At 48.9% G+C, this 13,275-nt stretch overlaps 1 protein-coding gene across 1 annotated transcript in view; it reads right to left on the reverse strand.

The window, feature by feature from the left end:
- The window catches only part of apoltp (apolipoprotein lipid transfer particle homolog), a 433,926-nt gene that overhangs the window by 268,081 nt on the left and 152,570 nt on the right, over positions 1-13,275 (reverse strand). Inside the window, exon 20 of the mRNA XM_086000433.1 lies at positions 10,910-11,001. Within this exon, the coding sequence (XP_085856559.1) occupies positions 10,910-11,001 (92 nt within the window). The remainder of the gene's footprint in view (positions 1-10,909; positions 11,002-13,275) is intronic.

Below are 13,275 nucleotides of genomic sequence, written 5' to 3' on the forward strand. Positions count from 1 at the left end.
TTTGGCATCAAATACTGAAGCAGCAAAGCCATATTTACTTTAAAAAATCAAAAATAAAGATCTTTCTTGACAATACGGCATGTCCCTCAAGTCAACTAGCGAATAAGCAGCAGCTCAGGAAGCAGTAGCACCTGGATTCTATGGGGGTAGTGTGCCCCTTGATCTCCACCCAGACATATGAGAGAAAATCTGTGTGTTGAGCTCTCTAAAGTTCATTTGCATTTAGTTTACATTGCTGCACTCTATTCAGGTACACTAAGGTGCAGAAACACCAGAGGATGTTCTGGTGCAGTACTTTCAGGAGCAGAATGAAAGCACGGGATTACTGGCAGGTTTCCCTCTGCACTGCACCTGTTTATTTTTGGATGCTATTGGGATCAGGGCAGAAGAATATCTGTCCTTTGGAGTCTTTTTCTGATCACCGCATCCATCACAAGCATCAACTCCCTAACTTTCTCAAACTGTCTCCCGCCTCTTCACCTTAACTGCGCCGGAGGTGTGGCAGAAATCCCGTTAACTGATTCCTGGGATGGCAGGACTGTCGTATGAGGAGAGATTGGGTCGACTAGGCCTGTATTCTCTAGAGTTTAGAAGAATGAGAGGGGATCTCATTGAAACGTATAAAATTCTGACAGGGCTAGACAGACTGGCTGCAGGGAGGATGTTTCCCCTGGCTGGGGGGCTCTAGAACGAGGGGTCACAGTCTCAGGATACGGGGTAGGACATTTACGACTGAGATGGGGAGAAGTATCTTCACTCAGAGGGTGGTGAACCTGTGGAATTCTCTACCACAGAAGGCTGTGGAGGCCAAATCACTGAATATATTTGAGAAGGAGATACAGGAAACTCTCTTTTTACCGGCACCTAAATAACCGGAAATCTCTCTTAACCGGCAAAATTCAGGAGTAGGTTCAGGTAAGTTTTACTTCATATTAGTGGCCGTGTAACCGGGGTTCCTGGATCTGTGACTGTGTAACCGGGGTTCCTGCACCTATTGCCATGCAACAGGGACGCCTGGATCTGTGACTGTGTAACCGGGGTTCCTGCACCTGTTGCCATGCAACAGGGACGCCTGGATCTGTTGCCATGTAACCGGGGTTCCTGCACCTGTTGCCATGCAACAGGGACGCCTGGATCTGTTGCCATGTAACCGGGGTTCCTGCACCTGTTGCCATGCAACAGGGACGCCTGGATCTGTGGCCGTGTACGGGGCTCTCGTACCTTAGTAAGTATACCTCTCTGTAATCCGGACTTTTTGATCAATCGGCACCACGCCGGTCCCGTCAGTGCCGGATAAAAAAGAGTTTCCTGTAGATAGATTTCTAGACGCAAAAGGCGTCAAGGGGTATGGGGCGAGAGCAGGAATATGTTATTGAGAGAGAGGATCGGCCATGATCATATTGAATGGTGGAGCAGGCGCGAAGGAACGAATGGCCTACTCCTGCTCCTATTTTTCTATGTTTCTATGTTTCTAAACGCAAACTGAATATCCGGCAAAGTTACAGCAGCAAAGCAGGAAAAGCTCCGAGCAAATTCATCCCCCAGGTTCTCAATTTTCTCTTTCAACATTTTTTTAATTTGTGAATTTAGTGCTTATTAAGACGAAGTGGGAAATTTTGGGCATCCACTGTCAAAGTCAAGCGCTCCTAGTACAGCACAGTGAAATGCAGAGAAAATCTCCCTCTAATCTTCCCTAACCTCAGTCCCAATCTCAAAAAAGCACCTGTGGCGGTACCACCGGTTGTACCTTACATAAAGACACATAATTCCCTTTAACTTACCTTACTGTATGTATAACTTACCTATTGGGGCCGCTGCCCCTTTAACTTACCTGTTGGGGCCATTGCCCCTTTAAGACGCGCCCTAGCGTGCTGACGTCACGTCACGTACGACGTGACGTGCGTGAGGCGGCTGCCGGCCCGACTCGGCCTTCCAGGATGGCTGCCGGCACAGCCCGGCCTAGCGTCTTCGGCCGCATCGGCCAACCGACGGGAGTGACGCGATCTTCCGCTCCCGCGGCAAGCACCGGCTCAGCCTGACCTCCAGCTCCCGCTCCCGACTTCGGCCTCAACGGCCAGCGACGCAACAACGTGCATCACGTGACGCCCTAAGCACGGGAAACGCGAACGTGATGACGTCACAACACAAACGTGATGACGTCATCACGCTCCCAACAGGACTGCGAACTCAGTCCTCGTGGAGTCCCCGCTGGGACAAGACCTATACCACGGTGCTCCTACAGTCAGCCATCTTACCTGCCATCTTCTTACCTGATGTAATTAGTCTGTTCCTGTAAATAAACAACTTGTTAATAGTTCGTCGAAGTCAAACTCTCTTATTTAGTGGCGATCTACACGAACCGCTACATTGGTGACCCAACGACGTGAGTACGGGAGTTCATCAATTCCTACACTACAATTGGTGACCCCGTATCCGTGAACGATTTTCACGGTAGCAACGCGCAGCCTGACCCTCGTCTTCAGAGGTACAGCACGCCCAACGGCAACCGTCGACCACCAACGCTACATTGGTGACCCAACGACGTGAGTACGGGAGCTCATCAATTCCAACGCTACAATTGGTGAACCCGTATCCGTGAATGATTTTCACGGTAGCAACGCGCGCCTGAACCTCGTCTTCCCACAAGACGACCAACGCACAACCGACAAACAACCACGGAACAGCAACTGCCTAACACCAACTCCGCCAAAGGCGACCCCGTCTTTGCGAACGTATTCGCAAAGTAAGCGCAGCCTGGAGCAGATCCCATTTGACACGGACAAACCTCAACCGGACCCCGTTCGTTTTTTTTTGTGAGCAATTTTCACAAAAGAAGCACGCCATGGAAGCACCAGCCATTTTGCTGTCGCTACTGCAATCCAGGGAGCCACAGTCTCCCTCGTGCTTTATACCGGTAGAAGCCCCGTTCGACGAGAACATCGATGCGGCGCCGACCACGCACTTGCTCCCGGTCCCCGTACTCGTCTTTCCTACCGCCACACGGATCGTCCGCCTCTACGTCCACAGCGACAGCAAGTATAAATCTCTCCAAGCGCAGGGTACAGCATGTTCGGGCCCACAAAATCAGAGCGCGCCCTGCGGGGATACCACGAGGACTCACCCCCGCGAAACACGAGGACCCACTCCTCGCACACGAGGACCCATCCCTCGCGAACCACGAGGACCCATCCCTCGTGAAAAACGACGACTCCTTCTCCGCTGACGACGCACCAGCCCTTCAACCTGCTGGTTGTGTTACCTACTACACGATTCGGCGTGAACAAATGGCGTGCCGCCCTCCCGGCTGTTTTCTCCTAAATCTACAACTGTTACAAGTGTTGCCGCCCTCCAGGCAGAGTTAACCCCTCCTGAAAGCAACAACCTGGACCATTGCCGCCCTTTCTCCAGTTTTCCCTTTAACAAACGCAAACATCTACCGAAGCTGCACACATCGAGGACGGGTCCAACGGGCATCCTGCGGACGCGATCAGCCACGTGAAAGTTGCTAGCATCACCGATCACAGGTTAACGCAGTAACACTTCACCCTCTGTTGTGTTAACGTCATAGCACTATGGCACGCACCGTTCTGTGTGTTCCAGTCTCCTGAAGGTTTCGCTCACCTGTCGGCGAGTTCACTCACCTCGCCTGTCAAGTCCTTCTGGAACGTTCGTTTGGCGTTCCTGCAGAGTTCGTTATAACAAGGACTTGTTCCAACATCAACAGAGTCATCGCCCGCGTCCGCCCAACCTGCCCGTCACTCTGACAAGGCCTGCTGTTTCGCACGTCTCCACAGTCCTTCGCCTGACGGATACACTTTATTCGCCATGACGCGCGTACGGATCCCCTCACAAGCAGCATCTTCGGAACTCGCTCGCCAAGCCGAGACAGCACGACCGCCGAGACCACCAGCGTCAGACCATCTCATCCTTGGACTTTCGTTAAAGCGAATTCTGGGGGGGCCCATGTGGCGGTACCACCGGTTGTACCTTACATAAAGACACATAATTCCCTTTAACTTACCTTACTGTATGCATAACTTACCTGTTGGGGCCGTTGCCCCTTTAACTTACCTGTTGGGGCCATTGCCCCTTTAAGATGCGCCCTAGCGTGCTGACATCACGTCACGTACGACGTGACGTGCGTGAGGCGGCTGCTGGCCCGACTCAGCCTTCCAGGACGGCTGCCGGCACAGCCCGGCCTAGCGTCTTCGGCCGCATCGGCCAGCCGACGGGAGTGACGCGATCTTCTGCTCCCGCGGCAAGCACCGGCTCAGCCTGGCCTCCAGCTCCCGCTCCCGACTTCGGTCTCAACGGCCAGCGACGCACCGACGCGCATCACGTGACGCCCTAAGCGCGGGAAACGCGAACAACATGATGACATCACAACACAAACGTGATGACGTCATCACGCTCCCCACAGGACTGCGAACTCAGTCGTCGTGGAGTCCCCGCTGGGACAAGACCTATACCACAGTGCTCCTACAGTCAGCCATCTTACCTGCCATCTTCTTACCTGATGCAATGAGTCTGTTCCTGTAAATAAACAACTTGTTAATAGTTCGTCGAAGTCAAACTCTCTTATTTAGTGGCGATCTACACGAACCGCTACACACCTTTATTTTATCACGTGTCACACACACCAGCTATTCTTTTACAGAGAAAACGACTGCTTGAAACGCACTTACTAATCCATCTGTGGTAATACAGGAATCCCGCCCCAACCCCGGTTTTGCCATACGCGGATTTCAAGTATACACGGTTTCCTCTCGGCGACAACTTTTGCCAACCGCGGCAGTAAATTTTGCGTATATGCGGTTTTTAATTTAGGATTAAGGTAAATAACATGATTTTATTGCTTTTATATTCTTTTTTATTGTGTTATTTGAACATTTATACTGTATTTGCCGACCGCGGTTTTACTAACCACGGGGGTTTTCAGGGACGTATCCCCCCACGGTTGGGGAGGGATTACTGTACATGCTCCAGTACTTGATATACTGGAATAGAGGCTTCAAGCTGACTGCAGCACTCCGTGCTATCTAATCCTCTCAGTTCAACATTCCTCAATGAAACACTGGGATGTTCACTACCAGCACACCATAATCAAATATGACTGATTACTAACAAAGTACAGTACAATGTAGAAACAATGTAATAGACAGAAAAAAAAGTAACATGTTTCTGGTTAAGTGTATGATTAAGTCTTTCACTGAGATGAGGGACTCTGTTCCTTTGCCAGATTCCTGTTATGATAGTTGGCATTGATCAAGATTAGTTCTTATTTCCAGAGACACAGCTGCAAACCTGTTGCCGTATAGTCATGGGTACTTTTGTATAAACAGAAGGTGGTGGCAGTGAAAGGAGAACCTGGATTCCAATTCGCAGCATGTTTACTTTGTGTACTGGAGACTGTTTCACCGCACGTTTGTTAGGCTGGTTTAGTTCCATGCACAGGAAGGAAATGAACCATTTGTCTCTGTGTTATTTAGGTCAAAGAACTGCTATGAAAAAACGTACAGCAGTGGAAATCCAAGAGTGGGCTAGTTCATCCCAAAGATTCAGATGGCACAATACCACACAAGCATGCCATTTGCCTTTTCGTCCAGATCAGTTTGCAGCTTCTAACTCACTCCCTGGTAGATGTAACTTTAAATAATATAGTTATCATGGAGTAGATGTTTCTACTTTACTGCCCGGTCATTTAGCATTGTATGCATAGAGCGCAGAAAGGAAAATCCCCAAACAGAACCCACTGCAATTTCCTTCCATTCATTTCAATGATAGGAAAATCTGATGGGATCAGTTACCCGCCTGTGATCCTACCTGTCCAATTGTCCTTTCTGTGTGGGTGCTTAAAGTCCAGGCGGTAAAAACAAAAATCTACCTCTATATATCTCCTCAGATAATGAAGCAGTCCATGCCTGCATGCAACAAGAACTGGACGACGTTCAGGCTTGGGCTGATAAGTGGTAGGTAACATTCACGCCACAGAAGTGCCAGGCAATGACTATCTCCAACAAGCGAGAGTCTAACCACCGCCCCTTGACATTCAACGGCATTACCATCACTGAATCCCCCACCATCAACATCCTGGGGGTCACCATTGACCAGAAACTTAACTGGACCAGCCATATAAATACTGTGGCAACAAGAGCAGGTCAGATGCTAGGTATTCTGTGGCAAGTGTCTCACCTCCTGACACCCTAAAGCCTTTCCACCATCTACAAGGCACAAGTCAGGAGTGTGATGGAATACTCTCCACTAGCCTGGATGAGTGCAGCTCCAACAAGACTCAAGAAGCTCGACATCATCCAGGACAAAGCAGCCCGCTTGATTGGCACCCCATCCACCACCTTAAACATTCACTCCCTCCACCACCGGTGTACCGTGGCTGCAGTGTGTACCATCTACAAGATGCATTGCAGCAACTCACCAAGGCTTCTTCGGCAGCACCTCCCAAACCTGCGACCTCTTCCACCTAGAAGGAAAGGGGCAGCAGGTGCATGGGGACACCACCACCTCCAAGTTCCCCTCCAAGTCACACACCATCCTGACTTAGAAGTATATCGCCGATCCTTCATCATTGCTGGGTCAAAATCCTGGAACTCCCTCCCTAACAGCACTGTGCGAGTACCTTCACCACACGGACTGCAGCGGTTCAAGAAGACAGCTCATCGCCACCTTCTTAAGGGCAATTAGGGATGGGCAATAAATGCTGGCCTTGCCAGAGATGCCCACAGCCCATAAATGAATTTTAAAAAATATCTGTGTATATAAACTGTATATGGAAATTTATAGTTAAATGGTTTACTTTTTGGGGAAAATTCTTAGTGCATTGACAAATACCATTCGCAGAGGAGACTACGCTCTTTTCTGCTTTCATTTTTACAATTTTACCAAAAGTAGTTTTTACCAGATAAAGAGGAATCCCATGCAGTATTTAAATAATACTTGCAGTGGTCAATAGTAAACATAATGAACAAAGAATGTGCATTTGTATAGCACCTTTCCTGTCCTCAGGACATCCTAAAGTGTTTCACAGCTAATAAAACAGTACTTTTCATATGTTGTAATAGAGAAACATAGCAGCCAATTCACAGGGGACAAATGCATACAGCAAGATCCCACAAACAGCAGCAGCAACAACAACTTGCATTTCTACACTGCCTTTAATGCTGTAAAATGTTCCATGCCGCTTCACAGGAGCGTTATCAGACAAAGTTTGACACCGAGCCACATAAGAAGATATTAGGACAGATGACCAAAAGCTTGGTCAAAGAGGTAGGTTTGAAGGAGAGTCTTGAAGGAGGGGAGAGAGAGGTAGAGAGGCAGAGGGGTTTAGGGAGGGAATTCCAGACCTTGGGGCCTTGGCAGCTGAAGGCATGGCCGCCAATGGTGGAGCGGTTAAAATCAGGAATGCTCAAGAAGCCAGAATGGAGGAGCGCAGATATCTCAAAGGTTTGTCGGGCTGGAGGAGGTTACAGAGATAGGGAGGGGCGAGCCCATGGAGGGATTTGAAAACATGGATGAGAATTTTAAAACAGAGCCGTTGTCAAACCAGGAGCCAATGTAGGCCAGCAAGCTTGTCATGAATAAATGACACACACAGAGTTTGTTAAATAAAAATGTTGTTATATTCAAAATGTACATGTTTGGCCTTTGGAATCATTGCTGTTTGGCCGGTGAAAGGGGTTGCAGGTTGCTTTCAATCATGTTGTTCTCCATGCCAGAAGCCATCTTCTGAGTAGGAGCCTAGAAGCGGCTTGTTATCAGCTGTTGACGGACGGCCCTTGCAGTTTCAACATTGTGGGCCTCCCTCCCGCCTTGGTGCTGCTGCTGATCATCCACCTTCTCTTCCTCCTCCTCTTCCTCCTCCTCCTCCGGTGGTGCACCAATCCCTGGTGGCATTGGCTGGGTCCTCAGGATTGCCAGGTTGTGAAGCATGCAGCACACAACTATGAAGAGGGAGACTTGCTCAGGAGAGTACTGCAGGGCTCCTCCTGAGTGGTCCAGACAGTGGAACCATTGCTTGAGCATGCCGATCATCTGCTCAATTATGTTCCTGGTAGCGAGATGGCTCTCATTATACCGCAGCTCGGCAGGGGTGTTGGGGTTATAGAACGGTGTCATCAGCCAGGTACAGAGTGGATAACCCTTGTACCCGAGGAGCCAACCACTTGGTTGATGCGGTGCCTGGAAAAGCTCTGGCACACCAGTCTGGTGCAGGATGAAAGAATCGTGGCTGCTGCCAGGATAGCGGGCATTGACGGCGAGTATCAGCTGTCTGTGGTCACAGACCAACTGGACATTTAAGGAGTGGTAGCTCTTGCGGTTTCGGAAAACCTCTGCATTTTCATGCGGTGCCCGCAATGCCACATTTGTACAGTCAATGGCACCCTGCACAATGGGGAAGCCCGCTATCCTCGCAAAGCCACATGCGCGTTCATGCTGTTTGGCTCGGGTCATGGGGAAAGAGATGTACTGGCGTTTCCTTTTATAGAGGGCATTTGTCACCTCCCGGATACAGCAATGGACTGCGAACTGGGAGATATTGGCAATGTCCCCAGTAGCTGCTTGAAAGGAGCTGGTGGCATAAAAATTCAGAGCCACTGTCACCTTCACTGCCACCGACAGAGACGTCCTGGTCCTCAGTTGAGGCGGTAGGTCTGTTTGCAGTAGGTGGCAGAGCTCAGTGACCACCTCCTTGCTGAAGTGCAGCCTGCGCAAACACTGCTCCTCAGACAAATTAATGTAGGAGAATTGTTCTCGGAATACCCTGGGAGGGTAAGGACTCGTGTGCAGAGGCCTGTTGGCCCTCCTCCCTCTGGCCATTTTTGCCACTCTCTCTCTGCGTCTCTGTTGCCTCCAATTCTGCAGGCGCAGGACAACGCCCTGAATCAGTGCATCCCCCATAGTCTCTTGACAATCGAAGCAAGGAAGGCCAAATCAAAAAGAACCTGCAAAGTGCTGCTCAGTAGCCAAAACTCCTTCACACAGCGTTGAATCTCTCCAGAAGTCTCTCTCTCTCAGAATGCGTGGTGCAAAAATGTCTCAGACAAAAAAAGGCAGGACGAGGCCGCCTTTAAATAGTGCTCCCCCAGCCCCTTCCCGACTGCAAAACGTTCCCCTCTCCCTGTCGTTGCTAGCGGCAGGCGCAAAGGAATGGGGCATCACTCAATATCCGGTCCGGGGCGTTGCACGTTCGACTGACGTCATGATCTGCGGGCGCAGGAGATCGTGGTGGTAGAGTTTAGCGCCGCCGCAAAAACTCTGGTCAATTTTGCGAGCGGCACAAACATCGCCGCGCCCGGGTGCTAGTTGCTTTGCGCCCCGTTAGCGCCCTCTTAGGGCACAAACGGGAGGCGCTAATCTACCGAATTTCCCCCCCAATAAACTCTGCAAACACAATGTCACATCAGAAGAGTTTAGCAAATTTACAGCAACAAGATGGGAGGGTTCTGCTTCAGCATTGCCACTGAGCTAGAAGATATAGTAAGGCATCTGAGTTAAATTTTTAAAAAATGAATTAGAACCATGTAAGGTGGGAAAAGAGGAAGGGGAGTGGGATCGGGAAAGGAAAATAGAGCAGCTTATAAAACTGTAAGAAGATAGCTAAATAAAAAAATGAGAATATTAATTCCACTTTAATGTGCCTCACTGTGAAGTTGATCACTCTTTTCCCTTCCCTTTGGAAAACCTAATTAATTTATTTTCTATTTAACAATATGAATAGCTTTGTACAGTTTTGTAAAATCTGTGTGTTTGTAAGACACTGAAAAAAATCATCAATAGTTAAATAGTTTCACAAATTGAAAGAGTTTTATGATATTCCATTCTCCCAAATCCATTAAAACAGCAATGGGGAAGTGTTGAGCTCCGAGGAGCTAGATTTCCCTCTGCGATCCCGACCCAAATGGAAATGGTGGGAAAATAGGGCAGCGCGGCCTACCACCACCTCCCAGCCTCAACCTGGATTTTTCTCCACCCACCCCACCTCCCCTGCCGGGAATGCCACCCACCACATGTAAATGCCAGTAGGGAGATTGGGCCTGGCATCCCCGTCCATTTCCCCCCCCCCGCTCCTCTTACCACCACTCTCTGGGACTCACTGATGAAAGGTGGTGATAAGCCCAGGGTAGCCTGTGTAATGGCTCTCTGTAATGGAGGCAGAGGGCCTAGTAAATACCTCCCACCAGGTGCCTGTCCTGTATGCCTAAGCAACTCCAATTCAGGAAGATGGGTTGGTGTTCTGGTGGGGTTGGGGTGGGAAGGTGCCAGTCCTGACTCGCCACTACTCCACCCCAAAGAAGCAAATCACTCCCTGTACAAGTAAGTGTAATGGAGCAACGCTGCAGGGATGCTACTGCAGCAATTAAAAGGGCAGAAGAGCTCTGAAGGCGGAACAGGACGGAGTTTTTGTAGGCTTTGGCCAGGAGGGAAATGGTCCACGACACTGGGCTCCACCTCTCTGCTGGCATTTACATGTGGTGGGTGGGGAAAAGGCAGCCACTGGCAATCCTAGAGGGGCAGGGGGAGGACTGTAGACCTCGCTGACATGAATCTTGTCATTCATGTGGAAATGACTTATGAAGTAATACTGGGCGGCCTGCTGGTGGCGCTGTCCAGGGAGAGTATAAATACTCAGGCATGGGCCTGGCTTGCCCAGGACATTCTTTAACAGGAACTAGTGAAGGACACAACTAAATCTCCATGTTGAAAAACAGTTGATTAAAGCCTTGTTTAATACTCAGACCAAGTGCCTAGTAGTTTTCTTACGTCACTCACTTTTGCCTCATTTCATCTTTCACCAGTATTGGGCAATTTGACTTTCAGAAGACCAAGCTATTTTTGAACAATCGTCATGATAAGGAGTTACCACTACTCAAAAGTGTGTACAGGATCAACTTACATTCTTCTTCACTGCAGGTTCTTGCTTCACTTCGATCAAGCGATCCAATAATTTCCTCCTTTCCACCTGGATTTGTAGTGTAAAGTCTTGAGCTGCAACCAGAGTGAATGGATAGAGACGTGAGCAATACAAAAGTCAGGGACTTCCTCCATTGTTCACTGACCTTCACACATTGTATTACATGCAAAACAGTGTGTCGCTTTATTTACGGGCTGCAAATAATTTAAAATCCTCTTAAGCTAAGTCATAAAATAATAAAAGTGATAAACCAAATAAATGGGGAGAGGGTAGCCTGGAGCAGCAGAGGCCCAGAGTTTCCTTGTGGGGCCTAGACGTGCAGGAATGCTCCTCCAAAGGAAGTATTTTTAAAAAAAGTGTAACTACAGTTGCCATAGTTACACTTCAGCGCTTCAGCCCAAGAGGAGCCCAGAAGGTAAGTTGTATTTATTTTTGTGGGGCTGGGAGAAGCAAGAATGCTCCACAAAAACATGGGCCTCAGGAACCCTGCCCCCGCCACGCTCCGCAACTCCCCAGCCCGTCCCCTGAGAACAAAGCTGCCATCCCCAATATTGTGGCGGCCTGGATCCCTAGGGCGCTTGTTTCCTTTGTGCCGTTCGGCAGCTCTAAATGGCCCGGGTATTCCGTCAGCGCTATCGGGCAGATGGTTGGCGCACTCTGCCAGTCAGAAGCAAGAAAACCGCACGGAGTGAAAATCTATCCAATTGTCCTATAAGGGCAAGGGTGTCAAAGCCGTTTAATGCACAATCTATTTGTCAGCTGATAAATAATCAGAGTCTCAGGTCATCCAGATTCGAACAGTAAAAAAGGAAAAATGGCAAATGCTGGAAATCCGAAATAAAAACAGAAGCTATTGGAAAAAACACAGCAGGTCAGTCAGCCTTAATAAAGAGAAAAGACTCTTTACACAGAGGGTTGTTGGAGCACGGGATGCACTACCACAGGGAGTGGTTCAAGCAGAGACCTTTGTGTCTCTTATGAGAAAACTGGATAAATATTTGAAGCAGAAAAAGATACAGCACAGTGGGATTAGTTTTAGATTGTTCTATCAAAGAGCCAGCACAGACTTAATTGGGTGATTTTAACCCTGCTCGCTCAGCAGAAGCCTGGCGGGCGGGCAGTTAAAATCGCCCTGGCTCTTACCTGTCTGAGGGCCACCATGCTCGCAACATCTGCAATTTTAAACGGCTCTCCTGAGCAGGAAGCAAGGACAGGCGCCCGGAGCCAACGGGGTCCTTCTTTACATATGCAGGTTGCGGCCCGATGACATCATTGAGACCCGACTGTCATTTTAACTCAGGCCTGAGCGGGGAATCCACCTGGAGTTAAAGTCGGGGCCAATGGGCCAGATGACTGTCGGTGCTGTAAACTTTTATACTATTTTGTTTCCACAGGCTATTTCAGGTGTTTTGAGAAATGATAGATACCCAAACATAACTTTTCTATTCACAGATGCTGACTGACCTGCATCTTTTAGATTTTATTGTTTGGCGAATTAACTATGCAGAGCGGAAAAGCTTATAATGTTTCAGGCTGCCGGTTAGAAGCATCTAGCATGAAGCAAATAGCTTTCTCTTTTTTTCCTGAGGTTATTTTGCACCTCTAACAAACTATGACGTCTATGCCCAGATATTCTATGACTTGATTACCAGTTCTCTGGTGGTTTGGGGGCAGGAGGGAGCGACAAATGCAACAGGAGTCATTCTGCCAACTCCCGGGCCTCCGCTGACACTTCTGGAATTTTCCGCTGGAAGTGACAGCAGATGCAGACTGCACCTGCCCATATTAGGGCAGACATATTCAAATGAAATATTAATGATGGAAAATGCACCATCTGACATATTGCCCATCATTAGAGTCTTAGCAACGCTGGGCGTCAAGCCACCACTGTTTTCCTGATATTCAGTGCGGCTAAGGCAAGAGAGGGAGATATCAAAATTAAAGGGCTGCAGAGCGATCGATTGCATTAGGAAAAGTGAGGCATTCAAATAAAATTAAACTTTTTTTTTTTTCCTTTGGCCAGCCCCACCCGATGATGTCATGCCGCAGCAGTTGCCACAGCAATTCCCCACCCCAGCAGGACCAAAAATAATTGGCCAAGTGTCTGCCACAAAAACTAAAATGAGCCTGACCCTGGGGTCAGAGTGCTGAGCGATTAAGCTGGTGCGAAGGCTGCACTGCCACCGATTCCCACTGGATCGGGAAATCCAGGCTCTAGTGCATGACCTCTGAAATGTAATGGACAAAACGCTCATTAGCTGCAAAGCTTTACTATACACTAGCAGGTTTCCAATGGCACTGCGCCCAGCAGGTCGGAGGATATGCTGCTTTATAAAGATAAGTAGCAT

This window comes from Somniosus microcephalus, chromosome 11, assembly GCF_052327205.1.
Source record: "Somniosus microcephalus isolate GS21.2 chromosome 11, FLI_Smic_1.0, whole genome shotgun sequence".
NCBI classification, from domain to species: domain Eukaryota; kingdom Metazoa; phylum Chordata; class Chondrichthyes; order Squaliformes; family Somniosidae; genus Somniosus; species Somniosus microcephalus.